We start from the raw sequence: 26,393 nt of genomic DNA on the forward strand, positions 1-26,393 counted from the left end.
AATAAACATGTGATTACGATTAAGTATCCTTATACAATACGAGTAATTTAAAACTTTTACAACTTAAAAGTTTTCAACATAATACAAATAAGTTCGTCGTTTAAAAGTTACGACGTTACGCTGTGCGGAAGCTTTAATCTCGTGTGTTCGGTTCTTCTTCGAGCTTGATCTTCATCCGGGCACTCTTGGCGATCACCTATGATCAAAACCAACTTAAAAGTTAGTTTTGATAGTTAAATAACAAGTTTAAACAAGTTATATGGGTCAACAATCAAAATTAAACATTTTTGGGATTCAGGGGGGGCTAGACGCCCCACCTAGCCCCCCTTTTGACAGCAAGTTGTTTATTTGTTGCTGCATAATTCCAGCCAACCCAAGTTTCACGAAAACGGACATAACTCATTCGTTATTGATCCGTTTTACACGATTCTTTCTTTTTCTTACGCGTCTGTGATTTAATTCTCCGTCATATGGAGTTAAAATCCAACTTCCAACATAATAAATCTTGAGACTTCTAAGCCTTCGACTCGTTACCTTTTTACCGAATTTTAACCCGTTTATGCATTTTATCAAACAAATGTATTTGTTTGATCCCTATATCACATACACTTCTTCAAATTAATGTTATCTACCATTTTAGGTTCTAATCACAGGTTTATTACATAATTTAAACCCGTTTTCGCCCGTATGCTTATTTTGACCCATTAAAGGTATTTAAGCACTTTTGAGCCTAAAATCGCTTTCGATTGCTTCTAGCATTCCATCACCACATTTCTTATTCTATAATCTCCCACCACAACTATATTTATGGTGGGTTTAATGTGGTGATCTATATAAACCAAATTTTACCTCTCGAATCATTATTTTATGGCAAAAACTCAAATAGTGCCATTTGACTAATATAATACCTCTTTCAGCTTCTATACTTATTCTAAGTATTTACCTAATCATAAAACTTGTTTCCAAACAACCTTTAAAGGTTGTTTGTTCGAATTAGCTAACAAGGGCGTTTTGGTCCTTTTTTAGTCTTTCAATTTCGACAAGGTCTTTTGAGAGTATGTTTGACCCATAATTCTTCTTTTGAGTTATGATCTTGTTCGAAAGGTCATTATGCTTTTCGAAACGCCACGACCCTCTTTTAAAACATTCGGTTTACCCATTTAAGTAACCCATTGCCTATCTAAGACTTCATTTAATGGTCATTGAACCTTACGTTCTAAATGAATAATTACTCTATTACACATACCTGGCTCGGGTCAATGTATTGACCTGTTTTAATGTCTTGCGATAATAATCACTAAATAATAGCGATGCAAATATCACTTCTACATTTATTCCTGAAATCATATAACTCGACAAGAATCATTAGTCGTTATTATCAAAAGGTGGTATCTTCACCCTTTGACCCGTTTGGTCTAAATGACCGATTATATTAGCGATATGACATGTATTTTCATCTCGACTATATGACTCGCTCCGATTTACATCGTGCGGTCGTTTTACTTATAATTCATTTCTTAACACTTTCGGCCTATTAAGGCTTACTTCATAAGTGTCTTTTAAAACCAATAGTTATGGTCAACAAGTGACCAATTTACCGTTTTACCCTTATTGTTTGTTTTGGGTTACCCTATAAGGTAACCATTTAAAAGTTCATTTTTCATTTGTTATAAAATGATCGAATTACTGATTTAACTCCTTTTAAACCATCAACCTGGTTTCTTGTCATGCTCGACTATCTTGTTCCGTACGTCTACACGCCGGAATATCATACTTCAACTATGTATTTATCTTATTCGTAAATAATACGATAAGAGAATATTCTAAAATATAAGACTAGTGTAAGCCATACTTACCTTACTTCCAAATTATGCTTTTCCGTCATTCTTGCTTCGTTTGACCCGCTTCGTTCCCAAGCTTTCACCTAGCTTGTTAATCGTCAAACTATCATTGTAAATTGTAAGATGGTTAGATTAGTCATAATTATTCACGACTATTCCATCTCACTTATTTCATAAGTCGAAACTACTATTCGACTTCATGATTAGTTAACTTAGCTTATTAAAGTTAACTACCTACGATCACATGATTTACAACATTAGTTCAAATCAACATGATGATTAGAACTCTTCCTGTTTCATATTTCATATAACTTGCCAAATTATTCAAATACACATTTTCACTCTAATTTCAACACTTTAGTTTTCATTTAGGCATTTTAACAAACACCTAATGTGCATACATTTTTACACATTTACAACTAGTTCATAACTCGTTATTTTTACCAAGATTAACATCAAAATTCACCACTATCACTTATGATCAAATACTCAAACTTGCAAATTGTTTAAGTATTTCCCGATTACTTAACATGCATGATGATTCTAATCATAATCATATCATCAATTCCATCATAACACTAAAACCCACTGTCACAGCCCCCGATCCCTAGTTCCCGGGAACGGGCGGCCGTGAGCCAGTTTCGGTGATATCACGTTTATTTATTCAATTTGGCAGCGGAAATTTTCATCAGGACCGTAGTTAGGAAATGTTAAATCAGAGTAAACCACCTCGTTTAATAATATTAAACATATGGGTAAAACCCAAGTTTCCAGTACACACATTTTATAGGAATAAATCCTATTTATTTAATAAAAATATCCATTTTATTCTTAGGTAACTTTATTGCCACTTTTCCAAGCCTTCAGTGCTGTCCAGCTGGCTTCTATTTGGCTTTCACATTTTGTTACCTGAAACGCGTTTTAAAAACATTTTGTCAGTGGAAATACTGGTGAGTGAATCCCAGTTTAATCAAGTTTAAGTAAAAACCAATTTGCAGTATTGAGGGCACATCCGCAATTACATTTGTATCCAAGACATCACAATTAACATCAGTGGTACGATCATACTCAACTTATGGGACGTTACCACGCCAGTAACCAATTTTGTATACAAAACCCCAACATACCTACTATAATTGTATTCTTTACAAATACTCAATAACTGCTTTGAATATATTTAATTTAGTGAGGTTTTGTTAAAAACAGTAAACAAAAAGGTTTACAAAAAGTGAATCAACTCACATTGCTGTCTTAGGTTATTCTTTAGGGTTTCCTGGTGAATATCTATAAATTACACAAATGCACGTGTGTTAGTATAATAACCCATTTTAACATTAGTAATACCCTCCCCGAGACGGCATTCCAACGACTACGTCGGGCAGAACCAGGACAGCCGTTACGGAACCCTAGATCAATCGGGCAGCGTATCTAATACGTCTCCAGGGGTTACAATACTTACATCATAGCAGAACCTCGCTATTTTAGGGGGTATAACGCCCGGGTATAATAACGCCACTACAGAAAATTTGAGAAAGAAAGAAAGAAATGAGCGAGACGGACTGAAGGCTGATGGCCTCTATTTATAGGGCTGTAATCGCGTCTTCACGCGGCCCGCGTTAAGTAAGGCTAACCCTTACGCGGCCCGCGTCAACCTCCGGTCAACGTATAGCTTGGCCCGGTCACCCTCTAGACTTGACACGGTGATGACACGTGTCATCACCGGGCTGCGCCACATTCTAGGTCGCTCGCGGCCCGCATGGACTTAAGCGATCTTGTACGCGGCCCGCATCAACTAATGATTTCAGCGGATTCTGGTTGCGTTCTAATGCGGCCCGCGTTAAGTTAAGGTGAGGTCAATGCGGCCCGCCTCAACTTAATAATTATTGTTTTTAATTTATTTTATATGTTATATTGTATTTTGGGCTCGGTTTTCACATACGGTTGCATATAAAGACATGTTGAGACATTTAAAGATATATTAGGGTGTCAGAACTATTATGAGGGTGTCGGTTTTACCGAGGGTTGTTATATCCTCCCCACCTTGTTTTAGAGCTCGTCCTCGAGATCTACTGGAACAAGTGTGGATATTTCTTTTGCATTTCTGATTCAAGCTCCCATGTGTATTCAGGTCCTCTTTTGGAGTCCCACTTTACTTTAACCAGAACTAATCTCTTATGCTTGAGATTCTTAATTTTCCTATCTTCAATTTGTAGAGGCCTCTCTACAAATTTGAGTTGTTCATTAACCTCTATATCCTTGAGAGGTACTACGAGGGATTCATCAGCTAGACACTTTTTGAGATTAGATACATGAAATACATCATGTATTCCTGCCATTTCCTCTGGCAGTTGTAGCTGATAGGCTACAGGTCCTATTCTTTTAAGAATTTTGAAAGGTTCAATATACCTGGGACTAAGCTTTCCTCTTTTAATGAATCTTACCACTCCTTTCCAAGGAGAGACTTTTAATAATACTCTATCTCCTACTTGAAATTCTAATGGTTTGCGTCAGTTATCAGCATAGCTCTTTTGTCGATCACGTGCTGCTTTCAGTCGTTCCTTGACTTGAATGATTTTGTCAGTTGTTTCTTGTACTATCTCAGGTCCAGATAATTGTTTTTCCCCAATTTCTGCCCAACAGACTAGGGTTCTGCACTTTCGTCCATAAAGTGCTTCGAATGGGGCAGCATTGATACTTGTGTGATAACTGTTATTATAAGAAAATTCTATTAAAGGTAAGTGTTCGTCCCAATTACCTCCAAAATCAATTACACAAGCTCTAAGCATGCCTTCCATTGTTTGAATGGTTCTTTCGCTTTGTCCGTCCGTTTGAGGATGATAAGCTGTGCTTAGATTTAACCTGGTTCCCATTGCTTTTTGGAAACTTGACCAAAAATGAGAGGTAAATCGGCTATCTCTATCAGAAACAATTGATAAAGGAATGCCATGTAAAGAAACAATTTCTTTTACATACAATTTGGCTAATTGTTCCATACTAAAGGTTTCCTTCATTGGTAAGAAATGAGCTGATTTGGTTAGCCTATCTACAATCACCCAGATTGTATTATTACCTTTTCTTGTTTTGGGTAATTTGGTAACAAAATCCATTGTTATCAATTCCCATTTCCAGACTGGCATTTCTAATTGTTGTAACAATCCTGAGGGTTTCTGATGTTCAGCTTTAACTTGTGAGCAAGTTAAACATTTAGAAACATAAGCTGCTATGTCTTTTTTCATTCCTATCCACCAGAAATTTTTCTTTAAATCCTGGTACATTTTATCATTTCCTAGATGCATCGTATATTTAGACTTATGGGCTTCTTCTAATATACGGTGACGTAAATTTCCTAATTTAGGTATCCACATTCTCTTTTTATGGAACCTCCAAATTCCATCTGTTCCTTGTTCTAATTCTTTAATCATTCCTTTTAATTTTTCAGTATCTTCCTTGATTACTGATTCTTGAACTTTCCTAATCTGATCATTTAAATCTACTTGAAGATTTAATTTAAGAGAACGTACCCTTTTTGGCTTTTCATGATACTTTCGACTTAAAGCATCTGCCACTACATTTGCTTTTCCTGCATGATACTGGATATCACAATCATAATCACTAAGTAATTCCATCCAGCGTCTTTGTCTCATATTCAACTCTTTTTGCCCAAAAACATACCTTAAACTCTTATGATCTGTGAATATGGTAAACTTACTACCATAAAGATAATGTCTCTAAATTTTAAGGGCAAAAATTATAGCTCCTAATTCCAAATCATGGGTTGAATAATTTTCTTCATGACTCTTAAGTTGTCTGGAGGCATAAGCTATAACCTTTTGACGTTGCATTAATACACATCCATATCCTAACTTAGAAGCGTCACAAAAGACTACAAAGTCTTCAGTTCCTTCTGGTAACGCTAGTATGGGTGTATGGGTTAATCTTTGCTTAAGAATTCTAAAGGCTTCTTCTTGTTTTGGTCCCCATTCAAACTTAACAGATTTACAGGTTAACTTTGTTAAAGGAATGGCTATTCTAAAAAAATCTCGAATAAATCTTCTATAATAACCGGCCAATCCTAAGAAACTTCTAACCTCAGTTGGTGACTCTGGGGTTTTCCATTGGGTAATTGCCTCGATCTTTGTTGGATCTACATGAATTCCTTCATGGTTAACTAAATGTCCGAGGAATTGCACCTGTTCTAACCAAAATTCGCACTTTGAAAACTTAGCATAAAGCTTTTCTTTTCTCAATAAACTTAAAAATAATTGCAAATGCTTTGCATGCTCCTCTTTACTTTTAGAGTAAATTAGAATATCATCTATGAAGACAATTATGAATTTATCCAAATATGGCTTACATATTCTGTTCATCATGTCCATAAATGCGGTTGGGGCATTGGTTAAACCAAATGGCATGACAGTAAATTCATAATGACCATACCTCGTTCTGAATGCGGTTTTAGGAATGTCCTCTTCCTGTACCTTTAATTGATGATACCCTGATCTTAAATCGATTTTAGAGAAAAATCGAGCTCCCTGAAGTTGATCGAACAAATCATCGATCCTCGGTAATGGATACCGATTCTTAATCGTGACTTTGTTTAATTCACGGTAGTCAATGCACATACGCATTGATTCGTCCTTCTTTTTAACGAATAAAATCGGCGCTCCCCATGGCGATGAGCTTGGCTGTATGAATCCTTTCTCCAACAATTCATCTAGCTGGTTCTTCAGTTCTTGCATTTCCGCGGCTGCCAAACGGTACGGTGCTTTGGCAATCGGTGTTGTCCCTGGTAACAGGTGAATTCTGAATTCAACATCCCTGTCTGACGGTAGTCCTGGCAATTCTTCAGGAAAGACATCTGAAAACTGGGACACTACTGGAATGTCTTTTAACTCTTTTCCTTTAGTGTTAGTGATTATAGAAATCATATATACTATAGATCCTTTCCTTATATAACTTGCAGTTTTCATCACAGAGATGAATTTAGTGGATCTAGATGGTTTATCTCCTTTAGTTGTGATCTTTTCACCTCTTGGTGATTTTACTTGAATTGACTTTTGATCACATAAGATATTGGCTTTATTGGCTATTAACCAATCCATTCCTAACACGACATCAAATCCTACCAGATTCATTGGGTAAAGGTTTGCAATAAATTTTTTTTTTAAATTTCTATTCTTGCTCCTTGCAAGATTTCAGAAATCTTAACGGTTTCTCCATTTGTTGTCTCTACTAGACATTCTTGTGGTAGTTTAGTTAATGATTGATTTAGGAGTTTGCAAAGTGAAGTATTAATAAAACTTTGGTTTGCACCAGAGTCAAATAATACTTTAGCAAATATATCATTAACTAAAAACGTACCAGCAATGACGTCCGGAATTAGTCTAGCTTCGTCTGTAGTTAGAACGAATGCTCTAGCATTTTTAGGATTTTTGTTGTTTGCAGTTGGAGCCAATTTCGGACAGTTTGTCCTGATGTGACCTTTTTCTCCACAATTGAAACACATTCCATTACTGGATTTCTTCTTGCAATTCTCTTCCTTGTGTCCTGGGACCTTGCAAAAATTACAGTAAGTAGAGCATCTTCTGGAATGCTTCTTTCTGCAGGCTTTGCAGTATGGTGCAGAGGTAGAACCTACATTCCTACGATTGGAATTCCCAGAACGGAATTCTTGAGTAAGCTTTTGGGTTAGGTTTCTCCTCTGATCTTCTTCTCTAGTTCTCACTAGTTCATCATTCAAGGTATTGGCTAGTTCTACAGTTTCTTCTATGGTTTGGGGTCTAGCTGCCTTGACTACATGTCTAATCTCTCCAATTAATCCCCAGATGTAACGGGAGATTAACACTGGTTCAGGTGATGCAAGGGTAGGTACTATCCTAGCATATTCAAAGAATATGGTAGTGTAACCTTTACTGTCTACCCCGACCATTCTAAGATTCAGAAATTTATTTGCTATTTGTTCCTTTTCATTAGGAGGGCAGAATTTCCTTTCTACCATATTTTTGAATTCCTCCCATTCCATGTTATAAATTTTATCACTTCCTCTTGACTGGAGGATAGTGTTCCACCATTCTAAGGCTGCGTTTTTAAACAGATTTGAAGCAAACATTATCTTATCTTCTTCAGCACACTTGCTTATTTTCAGAACGGCCTCAGTCTTCTCTATCCAGCGTAGGGCTGCAATGGGTCCTTCATTGCCCGAGAATTCTATTGGCTTACAGGACCATAATTCCTTGTAAGAACAACCATATGGCATGGTTCTTCTTCTTTTGGGAATGGGCGCTTGAAGTACGGGTCCATTGTTTACGCTGTTTTCCAGTTCACTTGGTCGTTTACTATTATGCTTACTTTTATTATTCGCTTCTTGAACCGTTTGAATAATAAATGGCATTGCATCTATAATTCCTTGTGCCACTATGTGTTGAACGGCACTATTATCCATTTGGTTTCCATTGTTATTGTTGTCCGGATTCTCATTAACCACGTTAATGTTACTCTGGTTATCGTTATTCAGATTATCCTGATTTTCCTCGTCGGCCATCTGAATTTTAAACAATTACCAAATATTAATATCACAATTAATATTTGAATATAGCCAATCACATGACACGCACTTTTAACCAAAAGCGTCGAGCATTGCGACTTTTACTCTATTTATATAGTATGCATCATTACACACTAGTATTGAAATTTAAATTACAATATCGACTGAAATGTAAATCTACAATACTAATAGTAGGCATCCTTAGTGTTTTTTTTTCTAACACATACACACATATATTTTATTATTATTACTACTACCGTTCCTGTCATCACATTCACTGATATGGATTCATCCAAAAATCCATATTACGCTCATCGTATTTCCATACGAGGCGTTCTCCCACCTGTCGCATTCTCTCACTGCTTTCTAAAATTTCTTCCCCAAAAGTCCTAAGTTCTTGGACATTTTCTGCACTCATTGGGGGTGCAGGTTCTAGGACTGGGTTTGGAAACTGGGGTACGGGTTCTTGATACGGAGGCATAGGGGCCTGGTACGGGTATGGATTCTCTAAAATTTCCCTAACATATGCATCACTAATGTTGTAGGGATCTTGAGGATCTAACCCTGGGTAAGCTCCTAAGTTGGGCATTGGCACATTTTCCTGTATTGGGTTCTGTTGCACGTAGTCCCTAACATCGTCCCACCAGGGGTCGTAGTTGTTTGGGTCTAGGGGATCTGGTGCAGGTACCCTAGGTATCTCCTCCGGGTTGTAATCAGGCATTTCTATCTGGTTTTCTACTTCCATGGGTTGGTCAGGATTTTGTGGTTGGGGTGCTAGCATTTGTTCCAGGTTTGGGTCAGCAGCAGTGGTTGCTAAAATATGGATATTAGCGATACCCCTATTAAGCATATCCTGATTATAAGCATCAGTCTCTCTTTTTGCTGCGGCTAACACTCGCTGCTCCTGCAACTTTTTCATTCTTTTCCTACGCTCGTGCGCTCCCCTACTGAACCATCCCCTCTTTTTCTGAGGAAATGGCTCTTCAGACTGAGCCTTAAACACAAAGATTCCTTCTTCTGTGTCAGCAGAATACCCTGAGAGGGCAGGCTGAGAAGAGGAGGTGCCTTCGCTCCTAGGCGAACCAGACAGTTGACGATAGGTGTCGGAAGGTCCTTGGTCGCTCATACTGTAAACTAACAAATAGTCAGATAACACATAGCAAGAAATACAATTATACACGTATTTCCATAATTTATTTCCTAACACTTTGAATTTTGATGTCAGCAGAACACTTCTGTGGCTGAATCAGTGGCATAGCTCTGATACCACCTTCTGTCACAGCCCCCGATCCCTAGTTCCCGGGAACGGGCGGCCGTGAGCCAGTTTCGGTGGTATCACGTTTATTTATTCATCAGGACCGTAGTTAGGAAATGTTAAATCAGAGTAAACCACCTCGTTTAATAATATTAAACATATGGGTAAAACCCAAGTTTCCAGTACACACATTTTATAGGAATAAATCCTATTTATTTAATAAAAACATCCATTTTATTCTTAGGTAACTTTATTGCCACTTTTCCAAGCCTTCAGTGCTGTCCAGCTGGCTTCTATTTGGCTTTCACATTTTGTTACCTGAAACGCGTTTTAAAAACATTTTGTCAGTGGAAATACTGGTGAGTGAATCCCAGTTTAATCAAGTTTAAGTAAAAACCAATTTGCAGTATTGAGGGGCACATCCGCAATTACATTTGTATCCAAGACATCACAATTAACATCAGTGGTACGGTCATACTCAACTTATGGGACGTTACCACGCCAGTAACCAATTTTGTATACAAAACCCCAACATACCTACTATAATTGTATTCTTTACAAATACTCAATAACTGCTTTGTATATATTTAATTTAGTGAGGTTTTGTTAAAAACAGTAAACAAAAAGGTTTACAAAAAGTGAATCAACTCACATTGCTGTCTTAGGTTATTCTTTAGGGTTTCCTGGTGAATATCTATAAATTACACAAATGCACGTGTGTTAGTATAATAACCCATTTTAACATTAGTAATACCCTCCCCGAGACGGCATTCCAACGACTACGTCGGGCAGAACCACGACAGCCGTTACGGAACCCTAGATCAATCGGGCAGCGTATCTAATACGTCTCCAGGGGTTACAATACTTACATCGTAGCAGAACCTCGCTATTTTAGGGGGTATAACGCCCGGGTATAATAACGCCACTACAGAAAATTTGAGAAAGAAAGAAAGAAATGAGCGAGACGGACTGAAGGCTGATGCCCTCTATTTATAGGGCTGTAATCGATTCTTCACGCGGCCCGCGTTAAGTAAGGCTAACCCTTACGCGGCCCGCGTTAACCTCCGGTCAACGTATAGCTTGGCCCGGTCACCTTCTAGATTTGATACGGTGATGACACGTGTCATCACCGGGCTGCGCCACATTCTAGGTCGCTCGCGGCCCGCATGGACTTAAGCGATCTTGTATGCGGCCCGCATCAACTAATGATTTCAGCGGATTCTGGTTGCGTTCTAATGCGGCCCGCGTTAAGTTGAGGTGAGGTCAATGCGGCCCGCCTCAACTTAATAATTATTGTTTTTAATTTATTTTATATGTTATATTGTATTTTGGGCTCGGTTTTCACATACGGTTGCATATAAAGACATGTTGAGACATTTAAAGATATATTAGGGTGTCAGAACTATTATGAGGGTGTCGGTTTTACCGAGGGTTGTTATACCCACTTATCTAAGTGTGTTAATTCATCAAATCCTTCAATTCATAGCATGTTATGTATGATTTTCACTTAGGGTTTCGTTCCTAAGCAAGTATACATCACTAATCTAGCCATAGCTTCTATAATCCATGCCTAATTCGCGATTAGGATGATTACCAAATTTTTACAACTTCACGAATGTTAGAAATTCGACATACCTTACGATCCCCTTGACTTGGTGATCATTAATCCGCATTCCGTTGTGAATTTAAGCGTCGTTTAGCCCTCCAATTTGATGAATTTGGATGAGCTAGGGTTTGGAGCTCTTGCTCCTTCTCCTGGACGATTTCACGCACACACACACACACACCAAGTGTGTGTGTGTTGTTTTTATTTTTTTGTTTTAATAAACCAAGTTTCCCACTTGGCAATATTAGTCCCCCATGTTTTATAACTTTATAAAAAAGGTTATTACCCATATTTTCTTCATTGTTTTAAGACACCTTTTTAACTAGGTTGATGTTCCTAGCTACTTGGTGAATTCGGGAAAGTTATGACTTAGTTTATTTTAAGTCCCGTTAACTCGGGCCTCTTATAAACTTTACTTCCTTAAAAGCTTTTATTCACGTTTTATTTAATATTAGGTTTAATTATTTAAATCTTAATATTTACCGGGTTAATTTTTACCACTAACGGTATTTTACCCGTTCATTAATATTAAGGTGGTTTGATAACCAAATCCGTTTTCGGGGTGTTACAGTGACATTGTTCCATTACGGGTGCTCCTTGGTATAAAATATTCGTGTTTTTGTTACATACGCTTCCGTTATTTAAAAAAAATGTATATATATAGTTTTCACTAGTTAAAGTTTGTTTTGAATGACATATATATACGTGCATTTTTATTTGTCAAAAGTGTTTTGAATTATCCTTGTAACGAAATAAACACATAAATAATATGAACCGGGTTCATGAAATAAAAGTAAAATTATACCACGGACTTCCTTCAGTGCTTTCATGAGCTGTCAAGGTTGTGTATGTGCGGATAGATCCTGAATAAGAACACTAGAACAGGCTGAGTGTTTTGAAAGCTAAATGTGAGTATAACCCTACGCGCAACTTGCATATCATTTGGAACCATACTCCTTCGATTACTATAACCATTACATTCAGGTCTTAAAAACCTAGTCTTACATTAGATGATAGTGGATGACCATATAAAAACATTTCATGATGACAAATGTCATATGATACAAATAATTAAAAACAGTCTATTAAGAAATAATAATACGAGTACATACTATTTCAGTCTTCCAAAATAACAAGAGGCGAACTGTTACAACTACCTACTTAATACTTATTCAATTATTACTATATAACTTTCAATCATTGTTTTGATTGTTAAGTCTCAAGTTCGTTTGCAAGAAGTAGGATTGTTCATGTGCGGTTGATGACTGGACTGAGACTGATAATCACAAAAAATTCGTGACATTAATGTCATTAGACATAGATAAAAAATAGTATGTATGAGAAGTTGCAGTGTAAAGTTGTAGAAGTAATTTAGACAGTAGTGTAAAATCGTAAAAGTAATTTAGACGCTAACGTGGTTAGGCAAATATAAAGTTTGTAGAAGTAATTTAGACAATAGTGTAAAATCGTAAGAGTAATTTAGACACTAACGTGATTAGGCAAATATAAAGATAGTATAATAATGTGTCGCATGTTGTGGTGTAAAGTCGTAAAAGTAATTTAAACAAAAGTATGTGTTAAGTTATTAAATAGAAAAGGTAAGAAGGTCAAAATAGTCAATTACCAAAAGTTAGAAGTAAATACGTAATTTATTAAAAGCTTGAGGGTTAATAATGAATGTTGTCAAAATTTTAAGGTTAATCGAAAAAAGTAAATACCTAAGATACCTAAAAGGTTTCAATTACACTTATATGGTCTGGTCTGTCCACACTCCATATTGGTAGAGGTGGACAAAAAACCCGAACTTGAGTATTAGAAAATCTGGGCCCGGACCTGACTCTAACCGTAGGGTAGGGACCGAGTATGCATATTTAGTTCAATACCCGAACCCAAACCCAGGTTTTTTCATACCCGGTTTGTACTCGAGTTTTCAGTGTACCCGAGTTTCCATAAAACCCATACCCGGGTTTTCGTAATACCCGTAACCGGGTTTTCATAATACTCGTAATACCCGGACTCGTTGTGTACAATAACTCTTAGAGCTTGCGTGAGGCTTTTTTGGGCAGATGTCAAGGCATACAATATGTATAAATAAATGTTTCCATTATATTTCTTTGTTTTATGCCCAAAAAAGAATCGAAAAACCCGATCTATACCCGAACCATACCCCGACCAATACCCGAACCCTACTCCGACCCGGAAATAGAGTATTCTAATGCCCGGGTATTGAAACCCCGAACCCGGGTACACAGGGTATAGATTTTCTGGCCAATAGCCGGACCCCAACCCGACCCGGGTAGGGTCTATACCCAAAAAGTCAAAACCCGATCATATCCATACCAGGGTATATACCCGAACCCAAGTATTTAAAAAAAAACCCGGTTTGTGCACCTCTAGTCTAGAGATGGCAAAAAAGCCCAAGCCCAACGGGTATGCCCGAAACCCGAAACATACGGGTCAGATATACCCGAAGCCCAATGGGTATGGGTCGAGTACGAGCTTAAAAAAGAAAAAAATCGGGTACGGGTATGGGATTTAGTGATACCCGACCAATTAACCCGAATAATACCCGAAACTATCATATTATAGATTTCCATATATATATATATATATATATATATATATATATATATATATATATATATATATATAAACTTAGTACATGTACTTATTACCTTCTCTATAGTCATATGTGGATATGTAAATGGCAGGTGCTTAGTGAACACATAACTTATTTTTGAGCATGTATATTGGATGGAAGCTATCACCCTTTGTTATGTGGATGTTTATGCATTTAGGTGGTCCAGATACAATTACTTAATTAAGTAATCGTTTTGATTTAGTTTGGTATATGTAGTCTGAATGTGATATGTAATTCATTAATCATATTTTCATATGTTATAGTCATTAAAATAGTAAATTATATAAACATCAAAGAAAAAATTGTACATTTGTCCCAACGGGTATTTTTAAGAAATTAACGGGTATACACGATACCCGCGGGTATGCCCGATACCCGACGGGTAATTACCAGACAAATATCTGACGGGTAACGGACCGGGTGTGGGACAAAAAATTACCACCGGATATAAACCTGGGATTACCAATACCCAGCCCAAATCTGGCCCATTGTCATTCCCTCTACACATTGAGAACGTTCATGTCAAATACAAAATACAAAATCCAAAAAGCAAAGGCCAAAAATACTATTAAGTAGTCCAATACAAATTGTCCAAAATATCAAAAGCAGCGTAACGCAAAACATAAACAACATAACTTTGACTCCTCCACTTGAATTCCAAATAGCACTAAACGTGGTTCCAGGCCCACAAAACAAAGAAACCACCAAGCCCACAAAAATATATAATAGATCACAAAAATACTCAGCCAAATATCATAAAGTTAAATGCTTGTAATTTACTCATTTAATTAATTTAATCAATAATGTGTTATAATAAAATTATATTAACTATTTTGCCTCTGAAGAAAAAGACAAAATAACAGAATTTTATTAGACAAACTGATTTAACTTTTGGACCAAAATAACAATAAAAGTGAAACCATAGGGACCCAGATTTAAAATGTTTGAGTTTTGGACTAAAGTGTCAAAAGTAACCAAACCTCTGGGACCAAAATAGCAATTTACTCTATGATATGAGGATATAAAATAGTAACGCTGTAGATCATCTGCTCGTATCTTACCTTTTTTTTACAAATTAATTGAAAGTTAAGTTGTAGATCATTTGCTCGTATCTTACCTTTCTTTTACACATTAGCTGAAAGTTAATACATACATATAGGGGTATATTAATTTCAAAGACAAAAGATCAAATACAAATACATCTATTATACAAAACGTACGAATAGGGTGAAAATGTAAAAAATGCGGGGACATTTTCGTAATTTACTCGTAAAGTAATTATCAAAATTACCCTACAAATGATCTTGTATGATAATTTTGATCTTGTAGGGTAATTTTGTAAAATGTTCTTGTAGTGTAATTTTGATCTTATAGAGTAATTTTGTAAAATGTTCTTGTAAGGTAATTTTGATCTTGTAGAGTAATTTTGTAGCGTATTATAATTACTCTACAAATGATCTTGTATATGGTAATTTTGATCTTGTAAGATAATTTTGATCTTGTATGGTAATTTTGTAGAGTATCATAATTGGGTTATTGCATTTAAATAATCCAAAGTTTCATCTTTTAGCCGATAATAATCTCAACTATAAAAATTCCCTCCAACGATCTCAACTTATAAAAATTTGGCCCCCATTGATCCTTTTATAACATATAAGAATTTCGCCTACTCAATTGATTCAAGTGCACCTGGAACCTCCTTAATTTAATTAAGTCACCTACAGCTTGAAAAGGATCGATGTGGGTCAAATTCTTACAAGTTGGGATCGTTAGGGGAAATGTTTAGAGTTGGGATTATTAACGACCAATAGACGAAACTTAGCATTATTAAAATCCAATAACCCATTATAATTACTCTACAAGTGTATCAAAATTACCATACAATAACATTTTACAAAATTACCCTACAAGATCAAAATTATTTTACAATATCATTTGTAGAGTAATTTTGATAATTACCCTACGAGTAAATAATTACAGAAATATCACTGCGTTTTCTTTTTTACATGACTTTTGTATGTTTTGTATGATAAGGCTGTTTTTACGTCAACATAACTCTAATTTCAAAACCAATATGTTTAGAACCACATCATATAATAATAATAATAATATAATGCATTTGTATGTAGTGTATAAAAGATAATTAAAGTAGTGGAAAACAAAAAAAGTAATCATTTAAAAAAATAACAAAGCTTTCTCTAATTGTTAAATTGAGTCTACTAAACTAATGGTGATAAACACTGCCTACAAATGAATTATACAAAATACATATGAGTTTTATATTTTTTTCAACTTTTAAAAAAACGAAAAATCTATAAAGATGTTCTTTGATTGCTAAGCAGGGGCACAACTATTAAGGGGCTGGGAGGGGGGCCCTCGACCCTCGAACTTTTTGCACAGTAGTGTTATGTATCTACGTTTCGTATAGAATTTTTTAGGTATATTTGTTTTCGACCCCCTGGTTTAATAAAAAAAATTAGGTATATTCGTTTTCGACCCCCCGAATATTATATAGCCCAAATAATTATATTTGACCCAAATATTGTATCTGTAAACGTGTCTGGAAGAATATATTGTTTATAGCCCAAATAATTAGATAGTCTAATTCCATAATTAATACCATTATACAAAGTCCAGCCCACCTTATTATTAAAAAAACCAAAATCGTTGTGCTTGTTGGATACGACGAGTCGACCACGCCACTGCACCAGACCCTACGCTGTAGAAGTGAGAACGGAAGGAAAAGAAAAAAGAAATCGTTGCGCTGCTTGTTCGACTTCAACAGGAGCTTCAATCTTCGACGGATTTCGACGGATTCTTCTTAAATCTACATAAGGTATGTGTTTTTAATCTTTAGGTTTAATTTAGGGCTGCGATATATGTGATTTAGGTTGAAATTTGGGGTGAAATTGGGGCCGAATTTTTGCCTTAAACTTGTTGAATCTTTTTGTTAACTTGAAATTTGGGGTGATTTGTTAACTTGTTATTAGATTATGCTATGGTGAAGAATAAAAACTGTAATTTACATAGAAAAAGAAATTGCTGAGAACTTTGATTCGGAGTCTATAATTGAAGAATTCAAAAATCTTAACGGAAGACGGGCACAACTATAATTCTTCATCCAGGTGAACCGGGTATACCCACTTTCCTCTCCTTTTTAATGTTTTGGTGTCTTTGTTTAGTTGTTTGTCAAACAATGTTTACTTTTTAATGTTTGAGAACGTTTTTTATTTGATATTAATGTTTGACCCGACCCGAATCGAATCATCGACGTCTGACCCGAACATATCACCTCGAAACAAAGCGATAGAAAAAAAATTAGGTCCGGTGACTTTCGACCCTCCATAAAAATTTTCAAGCTTCGCCACCATTGCTAAGTAAGTTGTAAACCAATGGTGGTAAACAATATAATATACGAAACTACTACAACCATTTACACTAGTGACTTATTAGTTGTTACATGATTACTTTCCATAACACCCCCCACAACCGAAATCATCAACTAAGAAGCGGAAACCACCGTTCCCTAAGATCAGACTGATAAGAAAGCAAGAACAAAAGAAGCACAAGAACCAAACCAACACCCCACGGAGTTGAGCCGGCATTTGAATCATTATCCGCCACAAAGAACGTCGAGCGGCCGGTAGCATCAAATGTGGAAATCAACTGAAGAACCACTAATAACAAAACCGGTGAAATGATAAAAACCAACCTAAGACTATCGAAGAAACCCTCGAACATTGATTCGTAACTCGAGTACCATGACAAGCTTAGGAACATGAAGAGTATGATGAGGAAGAAACACAAATGAAGTGGTATTGGTGATTGAGACACCATTTTTGTTTGAGGGTTTGATTTGAGTTTGTGGTACTAACACATGTGGTGTGGTTCGTTTTATAGTGGGAACAAACAAGAAGGTGCTCTTTAACTCTTGCGGGCTATCACATATTTTATGGAATATGGTTTTCTATATGAGGATAAAATAATGTTTATACGTTACTTAATTTTTTTTAATTATAGTTCAGATATTGTAATTAATTGTATATTAAAATGATGATAACTTGTATGGAACTACTTGATTTAGAAAACGTATACAAAGGTTTGATACATATTTAAATGGAAAACAAAATTTATCATTTATCAATGCAATAAAACCTCAAAATTAAAAGATCTCGAAATCTACCCGAAACTCTAAATCAAAATATATTTATGTTAAATGTATTTATCAGCGACCAAAATGGTCATTTACAGAATTATTATTTAACGTATTAATTAACAACTCTATTTGGCATTATACAAATATATGGTATGGTGGGTCTATTTGTTGCGAGTGAAATTTACTTTTACACGTTATATTGTGCAAGTGTAAGTGTGTCACATATAAATAAAAAGGATGAATGTGTGGTTTTTTTTTCTATTATGAGGAAACCGCATCAAAAAATAAGGGTAACTTACTTTTTAATCCCTGTGATTTAGTGGATTTAAATATTTGAGTCCAATATTAGAATGTTTAATGTCCTAAGTCTCTGTCCCTATTGCCACTTTTTTTTAACAATTTGAGTCCAAATTTCTAACTCCATCCACCAAGTATGTTAACTATGAGGGTAATTTGGTCATTTACACAGAAAGTACAAGTCTTATATACACATAAGTACAAAAAACAAGTCTTTAATGCATAAACTTTTAATATATAAGATATATATATATATATATATATATATATATATATATAATTACATATGTCTAATAAAACACACACACCTACACACACTTTCTCTGTCATCTTTACACACTCTTCTCTCCCTCTCTATGAACACCACCACGCACAGCCATCATCCCCACCATTATCCCCACCACTGCCACCACAAAAAACATGTCATCTCTCTTTCTCTCCCATCTCTCTCTTTCCATGAACACCCACCTCCTCCATAACCACCACTACGCAGCCACCATCACCATCAACCCCCACTTCTGCCCAAATCTTCACAACTGTATCAACACAACCACACAAAATATCCATACATTATACATTATGAACATCAATGAAAAATTGAAAGATTTCATGAACAGGAACCCTAGAATTTCAATATCGATGAAAATTTGATTTCACGAGCTAGATTTCACTTGAATCTTCCTTTGCGCTTGAATTTTTAGAAACAATAACAGTGCTGAAATACATCAATTATGATGCATAAAATCTCAGGTCCGCCACCGAATACAAAGTGCTGAAATACATCAATTATGATGCATATTTCTGCAGCAAAATCTCATCAATTATGCACATACAAATTAATATATTCGACCACAAAACACAAAAGTCAAAGTGATGAAATGGTCAAACAACCTATCCTGGTTAGAATAAGAGGTGAAACCCCAACATCATTAACAAACCAATTTGCAACAAACTCAACCATCGGAGTCTTCCCATTACCACCCCACACATCAAACCCTACACAGATGCAGATTAAATCAAGAAAAGAAAAATACCCTTTTGTGGTTACAGTTTAAGGAGCATGAAATTTATGGGGATTGGTGAGTGTACCTTTGTTTACGGATGAAATTGAAGTGGTAGAGATCGTGACGGAAGGAGATGAGGGTTTTGTAGAGAGATGGTGATAGGAAGAGAAGAGGGATGAGAGAAAGATGTAGAGGAGAGAGAGCGGAGAGTGCTTGAGATTTGGGTGGCGGTTGTGATGGCTAGTGGTGGTGGTTGTAGTGGTGGTGGTTGTAGTGGTGGTGTCGTCGCGGTGGTGGGTTGTGTCGTGGTTGGTGATGGTTGTGGTTGTGGTTGTGATGGTTAGTGGTGGTAGTGCTTGCAGTGGTGATCTTGTGGCGGTGGTGGTTTATGGTGATGGGGTGGTGTGGTGGTTTGTGATGGCGACGATTGTGTTGGCTAGTCATGGTAGTTACAGTGTGGCTGTGGTTTATGATGGTGGTGCTCACGTATGGTGGTGATGGAGGTTGTTTTCTGCAAAGAGAAAGAGAGAATAAAGAGGAAGTGTGTGTGTGTGTGTGTTTGATTAGTGAGAGAAGGTATATGTAGGTTTATATATTATGTATTTTATTTTTATGTTTTTTAAATGTTAGGGGTATTTTAGTCTCTTCAAGAAAAACTAACAGAATATCCTAACATTGTTAAAAAATTGGACTCAAATGGTTAAGAAAAACGACTATCGGGACTCAGGTCGTTAAACATTTTGATTTTGGACTCAATGGGTTAAAACCACGAAAACACAGGGACTCAAAAAGTAATTTACCCAAAAATGAATATATTGTTGTAAAACTAGTCTAATAGCAAAACAATATAGAAGAGATGTAGGGAGAAAGATATTGATATTTTATTGATAGGTGTGTATAAGACAAGCAATACAATGGAATATATATAGGAGATGAAATCTTGGAGAAAAAAGTCAATCTATTTAAGGAGTTGATAACCATATAATATGATATATTTTATAAAACGCCCCCTTGGTTATCAATTTCATACGGTTTGAGATGTTGTCTCGTTAAAAACCTTGTCAGGAAAACTCATTGGGACAGAACCTCAGCTAAGGGAAAAAAGTGCAGTGCGTATATTCTTCTCCAGATACTTTTAGATCAGTTATGCTGCCTCGTTAAAAACCTTACTAAGAAAACCCAATGAGACAAAACTTAGTTAAGGGAAAAAAGAGTGCAACTTGATAAAATCTACCCCTCATCTACGTATCCTTCTAAGTGGTGTGTGTCCATCTTCCTTGACAGTTGCTCAAAACTTTTGTAGCCAATGATTTGTCGCTTGATCCTTAATGTACTATCCTTTATGTTCTCAAAGGTGTGTATCTTCATATGAGCCTTCCAGTGTCTTCTTATAAACAAATATTATAAGATCCAGAACTGTGTTTTGTTATGTTCCTTGCATTTACAAAACTAACCAAACTTGTTTCGATGGGTTAGTAAGATATAAACATAGATCTTTCATACCTTAAAGAGTATAAAAAATATATGTTTTACCCATTACATTATCTCCACACTGTACACAAGTTATATCTTGTAAATGAATTACATGATACATGTTCGTGTATAACTAGCAAGATATACAATTCGTATTTAACTACGGTACTTTTGGACCAAGGATCTTTGCTTCTTTGATAGGAGATGATAAGATTCATTATATTTGGACATCGTTAAATGTACTTACGTCTTAAACTTTGTCCGTATGAAAATGTCCAACTACACCATATGTATTTCTCTTTTATAGCTCATTAGAGAGACGATTATACCACATTCGACTCGACTATTTTAATCCTTTCTTGAGGTTTTCATATCAAAGCTTAGGCATTTACAATCCATCACAAACTTCTTTCCATCTTTGAGTATGTACTAGTAATTTTACCCGCCGCGCATTGCGGCGGCGTCCCCGACTGGTTCCAACTAAATTTAAGATGAAACGTACGGTAACTGGAATTTACACGGTCGAATGAAAACGTATTATATTTTACCCAAACAAAATCTATGTCGAAATGTACACAGTACACCAACTCGAAATGTGCATATGTGGCTACCAAGCAAAATTTACATCGAAAGTTAGACCAAATTAAAGATAAAGAAAACGTACATATCACCAATGCAGTGGGTTTAAACACAACCAACTCAAATTAATACCGTTGAATCGAAACGATCCATCTTTGAAAAATATCTTTGCTAATACCACCTGAAAAATATACATTCTTTTACCATGTAAATAAAATAACCAAAATGCAATGTCAACATATGTATTATGTACATTAGTATAGATTATAAACAATACCTTTGTGTAGAGGGGCATGTTCAGTTATTATGTACATGGTGATTTATCATCGATTAATGAAACAGAATCATAATAAATAACAGTTTCAATTGTCCCAAATAAAATAAAACCTTCTAAATATTTTATACTACTATACCACACTTGTTAAATGGTTTATTTCAAACTGTCACAACAGGAAAAAAAATAATGAATGATGTAAAACTATACCTTATCAATGAGACCCTTTTCAAAATTAATCCAAACTTTATTAGGGGCAAGGTTTAAAAAAACGGAAACGAGTTTCGAGGCGTTTTTCCTTCGCCCACGAGGCGTTTTTCCTTCGCTTCACGAGGCGTAAGCCTCGAGACGAACAGAGGCGTAAGCCCGAGGCGGAATTAAAAAATTAATATAAAAATTATATATCTTTTAAAAAATAAAATACTAAACATAAAATACAGAACTTTCCTAATGTAAATAGACTTCTGAGAATAGTTTTGGGTTGACTATGATAAAAGTTTAATGTTTAAGGGTGTTTATGTAAGTTTTTGTAAATGAAATAAATAAAGCTCTAGTTATTTTCTTCAGTAACCCTAATAAGTTACATGACTCATTTATCGCCGTCATCACCTCCTCTGTTCTACTTCTACCCTAATTTTCTTGGTAATCCATCGCTACAAGGTATGTCTCCATCTCTGTTCTACCCTATTTTTTCTTGATTGCGCATAGCCACAAGCGTCGTACGTCTTTATCCAACCCAAAATATATACGTACGCCTCTCCAAAATCGTTCCGCCTCAGATCTGAAACTTACGCCTCACAAGCGTCGTACGTCTTTAGGGGCTATTTAAGTTGTTTTAAAAAGTTCTCAGTGAGTCAAAAAATTGCAGGTAAATAGGAGCCTTGAGAACTCTTATTATATTTTAGCTTGGGTAAACTTTTGTGGTGTTTAATTCAAATGTGAATATATGTTGGGACTCATATCCATTAATATGATTATACTGCACTTGCAAGTAAGATTAACGAAAAGACACTAACCTTTAGTAGATTGTGTATTTGTTCAAAATCTTCAATATTACTTTCTTTTGGCACAGGCGTGATAAAGTCAATGATTCCCACAATTTTACTCCCAGCACCCAGGTCATAAAACACAGGCAAAACTAACTACTCCTTGCCTCCTACGTCTATAGAATGTTGATCTTCTTGATTAAGCACATGATGTATTGTCTGATGGTCTGTGATCCTTTTTTTAGTTGCCTGACCAGGTAACCAATTGCCCACCCTTGTTTCTAATCCAACAAAAGGATAATTACTTTCGCATGTCCTCCTATAATCCTGCAGAAATCCTTCATGATCTCGAGTTAATACTTAATATATATAAGTTTGATATGTCAAGATAAGATTGCATCCAATGTCCTCAGAATTAGAAGGTGTGTTGCATGGCCAAAACTGAATAAACCTGGTTCTTCATGGAAATTTAATTTGCTAAACACTTCTATAAAAATGGACTTTGTTGTTGGAATGATCAGTAATAGTAATATGCCGACTATAATAACAATGAATAGCTTTGCCATAATATTGAAATTGTTCCTTGAATTTATAGATTCCATGGTAATGTACTTGCAAACAGCAGCATTGTCTAGATCACGACAGAGCAAAGGATATAATTTTAGCAGTTCCAAAAATCAAAAACTACTTCAAAAAGCAAACCCAACTCGATTGTTAAAAATTGTTCTTAGTAGGTTAGCTGAACCCCTCACCTCATCATGGCTCAGCCCCTTCTATTTTTACATTGTGTCTTCTTAAGACTAAAGTGAACTCTTAAGACTGAAGTGAATGATCGAATCAAACTACATTGCTGTAGAACAAACATACCTTAAGACTGTGTAGTGTGCTAGCGCCTGCCGCCTGCTGCCACCCCACCTATTCAAGATGCCACACACCGCGCTTGGGGATGTTATTGTGGGGTGGGGGTGTTGCGGCTTTAACGGGCGTGAAGGGCTTGGGGTGTGGGGCCAACTCATAATCAAATCATGTTTCTCACACTACTTAAACTATTACTGAGAGCTCCCCTTAAACGACTACACATAGTGTAAGAAACTACATAAATAGACCTAATATGTGCCAGGTTTCATCTTTCAAACTTGTTTTGTAAATAATTTCTTTTATCTTCACTGTTCAGTTCTTTGTTCGATGATTAAACCCCTAAATTGGCGACCTCACGGCATACAAGCGTTCCCTTCATGATTTTCGATAAAGAAACCCTAAATTAACGTCCCCAAAGCTTCAAGAATAAACCTTAACCCTAGAAACAACAGGATGAGATATCATGATTGTAGTATAATTATTCTATAAAAACCAAAACTAAGCTATAATTGAGCATTTGGGTATCAGTTACTAACTAAAACTAACCTTACTTGGATGCTCGATGTTAATAAGTAATATGTAGAGCCGGAGAGTGAAATTGATGTCGGGGCAACAGATTGATGCAGAATAAGAAGAATCAAATTGTCGCTTAGATTTCATAGCCGACATAAGATCTATATATATCGAAAAGATTCCATGGAAGAAACCTAGATATTTGATTATTTGAAAGCCAAGAATGAAACACAGTGAAGAACAAAGGGGGAAGCGCTGGAGGGCAGTTTTGTTGTCACACCCTCAAATTACCACTTAGGGAATGTCCCTGCTAGACATGTGACCACTAGTAATGAGCCACCAATTACATTGAATCCGTAAGTTTAAAATAAATTCTTATCATTTAATAGTAATAAAATCCAAATATAAGTAAATCAAAAACCACCATGTTCAGCGGAAGTGTTAACGTAACATAATGTAAATACTTTCTAGACAACCATAGTAAATAAATGTTTGATAAATAACCCATCAATGCAACCATGACCACTCACGCCCTCCAGCCAGCAAGTTCCTGTTCCCAAGTACCTAACGACCTGCGAGCATGTAACAAGTGTATCAGACAAAGCTGGCGAGTCCACAGTTTAAGAAAACGTTTGTTACCAGTTGAATGTAAAATAGTTCAATAACCAATGCAAGTAATATTGTTAATATCTCATTTCCGAACAATGACGGCTCCTGAAATACACGACTGCCCTTCCCACGTACTCCTATCTAGTACTGGGCCAGACTGGGTCATTAGTTCACCTCCGTCCTCTACAGGCACGGGGTGAGGGTGCCAAACCTAAGTAGCGCTACTAACTAATACCCGATGAGGGACTTACAAAAGATGATAGGTGAGAATATTAACCAATATACTCGTTTTTACCCAAAGACTCATCCCCCCCCATGGGATACCCACTGACTGTCCCCAACCACTGGGACGCATGCTCGAATGTAGTGAACTCACCTTTGGTTTGCTCGGTTAGACTAGTTTCTTGTTTACAGTTGTCAATCAAATCCTATTAGAATCACCAGTGACAATCAGTTTCATATTCACGTAAATCACAATCATACGTGCACATCATACAAGTCGTATCAAGCATAGTTCATACTATCACATAAGTTGTAGCAAGTATTCATACCAAGACATACCCATATTATAAGTTCATATTATACGTTGGTTCCGTTTAACTCAAACATTTAACTTGTCGTACGCAAGAGATTGTAACCTAAGTTGTTTAACATGAAATCAAGATACTACTCAGTCTTAATACTCGGCCCAACTACCCCAAGCCCAGCCGAAGGGTGTCAATCAGTTTCATCCGTGACCCATTGCCGTCATGCGGCCCGACTCTAGTGTACGGCCAAGAAATGCCAACCCGTGAAGGAACCCCCACAACAGTTAACTGGGCTCGGTTTGTGCGAGGGCCCTTACTCGAGCAGCCCACTCACATGCTCAGCCCATCACTTGCGCGACCCAATTCATGAGGTTCTTATATGAGGCCATATATTCAGTAATGTGATTTAAGGTTGTTCATGACTCGTTAATAATTACTCCATAGCCATTCAGGACCTACAACTCGATTCCATTCTTGTGGCCAATAATCCAATAACCCTACCGTTTAATATTTTATGTCGATCACCACTTACATCACATAATTCATTTAATCCGGTTTTACATCTTTATTCACCCATTCGTTAATCCATTATTCCTTGCCATACATATGACTATGTTTGTAATGGAATTTCAAGTACCACAATTTGTAACAACAGTTACTGATCACAACAAACACATATCTTTATTTATCACACAACTATTAACATGTAATCGGCCTAACATAAGCATCACAATTCCGATTGATCCATCATCTAGTTACCCAATTTAAACCTGACCATATAAACCAAACACTAATATTGGTCCAGACCTCAGTTAATAATAGCTTTACCATGACATCCTATCACTACTTAATAATCGCGCAACTCACGGTTTCATCAATCAACAAAACATTCAACTATTACAGGTTGTTTATCATTGATAGCATGAACTTCAATTCATATATTCGTCAAATCATCATCATCTTCACACAAGTTAACAATATTTAGATATTCTAATGACCCCTCCATATATGATTGGACCTTTTTTTTTTTTGATGGCCGACAATCTTGACCATTTCCCACATGCACATCAGACATAGTTTGATTAGATCACCACATGAGCCATGTGCCCTCAATCCTATTGGACCAATACCACCACTATTATATAAAATTGATCATGAACACATATTGATTTCATGCACACACATATATTTTCTCAACTTCACGGTGATATCCAATCAGTCACGTAAAAC

At 36.2% G+C, this 26,393-nt stretch overlaps 1 protein-coding gene and 1 long non-coding RNA gene across 2 annotated transcripts; both read right to left on the minus strand.

Moving 5' to 3' along the window:
• Nucleotides 1-86: 86 nt before the first annotated feature.
• LOC110917833 lies at nt 87-11,297 on the minus strand. The gene is made up of 3 exons (XR_002580891.2): nt 11,276-11,297; nt 1,857-1,944; nt 87-196 (listed from the first exon to the last, which is right to left on the minus strand). It is a non-coding gene; the product is annotated as an uncharacterized LOC110917833 (long non-coding RNA).
• Nucleotides 11,298-17,385: 6,088 nt separating this feature from the next.
• LOC110919901 lies at nt 17,386-17,724 on the minus strand. The gene has a single exon (XM_022164152.1). The coding sequence runs from the start codon at nt 17,722-17,724 to the stop codon at nt 17,386-17,388; it is 339 nt and encodes a 112-aa protein (XP_022019844.1).
• Between the last annotated feature and the right edge of the window lie 8,669 nt (nt 17,725-26,393).

This window comes from Helianthus annuus, chromosome 16, assembly GCF_002127325.2.
Source record: "Helianthus annuus cultivar XRQ/B chromosome 16, HanXRQr2.0-SUNRISE, whole genome shotgun sequence".
NCBI classification, from domain to species: domain Eukaryota; kingdom Viridiplantae; phylum Streptophyta; class Magnoliopsida; order Asterales; family Asteraceae; genus Helianthus; species Helianthus annuus.

What these genes read in the sequence shown, in the direction of transcription:
- LOC110919901 (XM_022164152.1), bottom strand. Translation starts at nt 17,724, where the DNA reads ATGGTGTCTCAATCACCAATACCACTTCATTTGTGTTTCTTCCTCATC.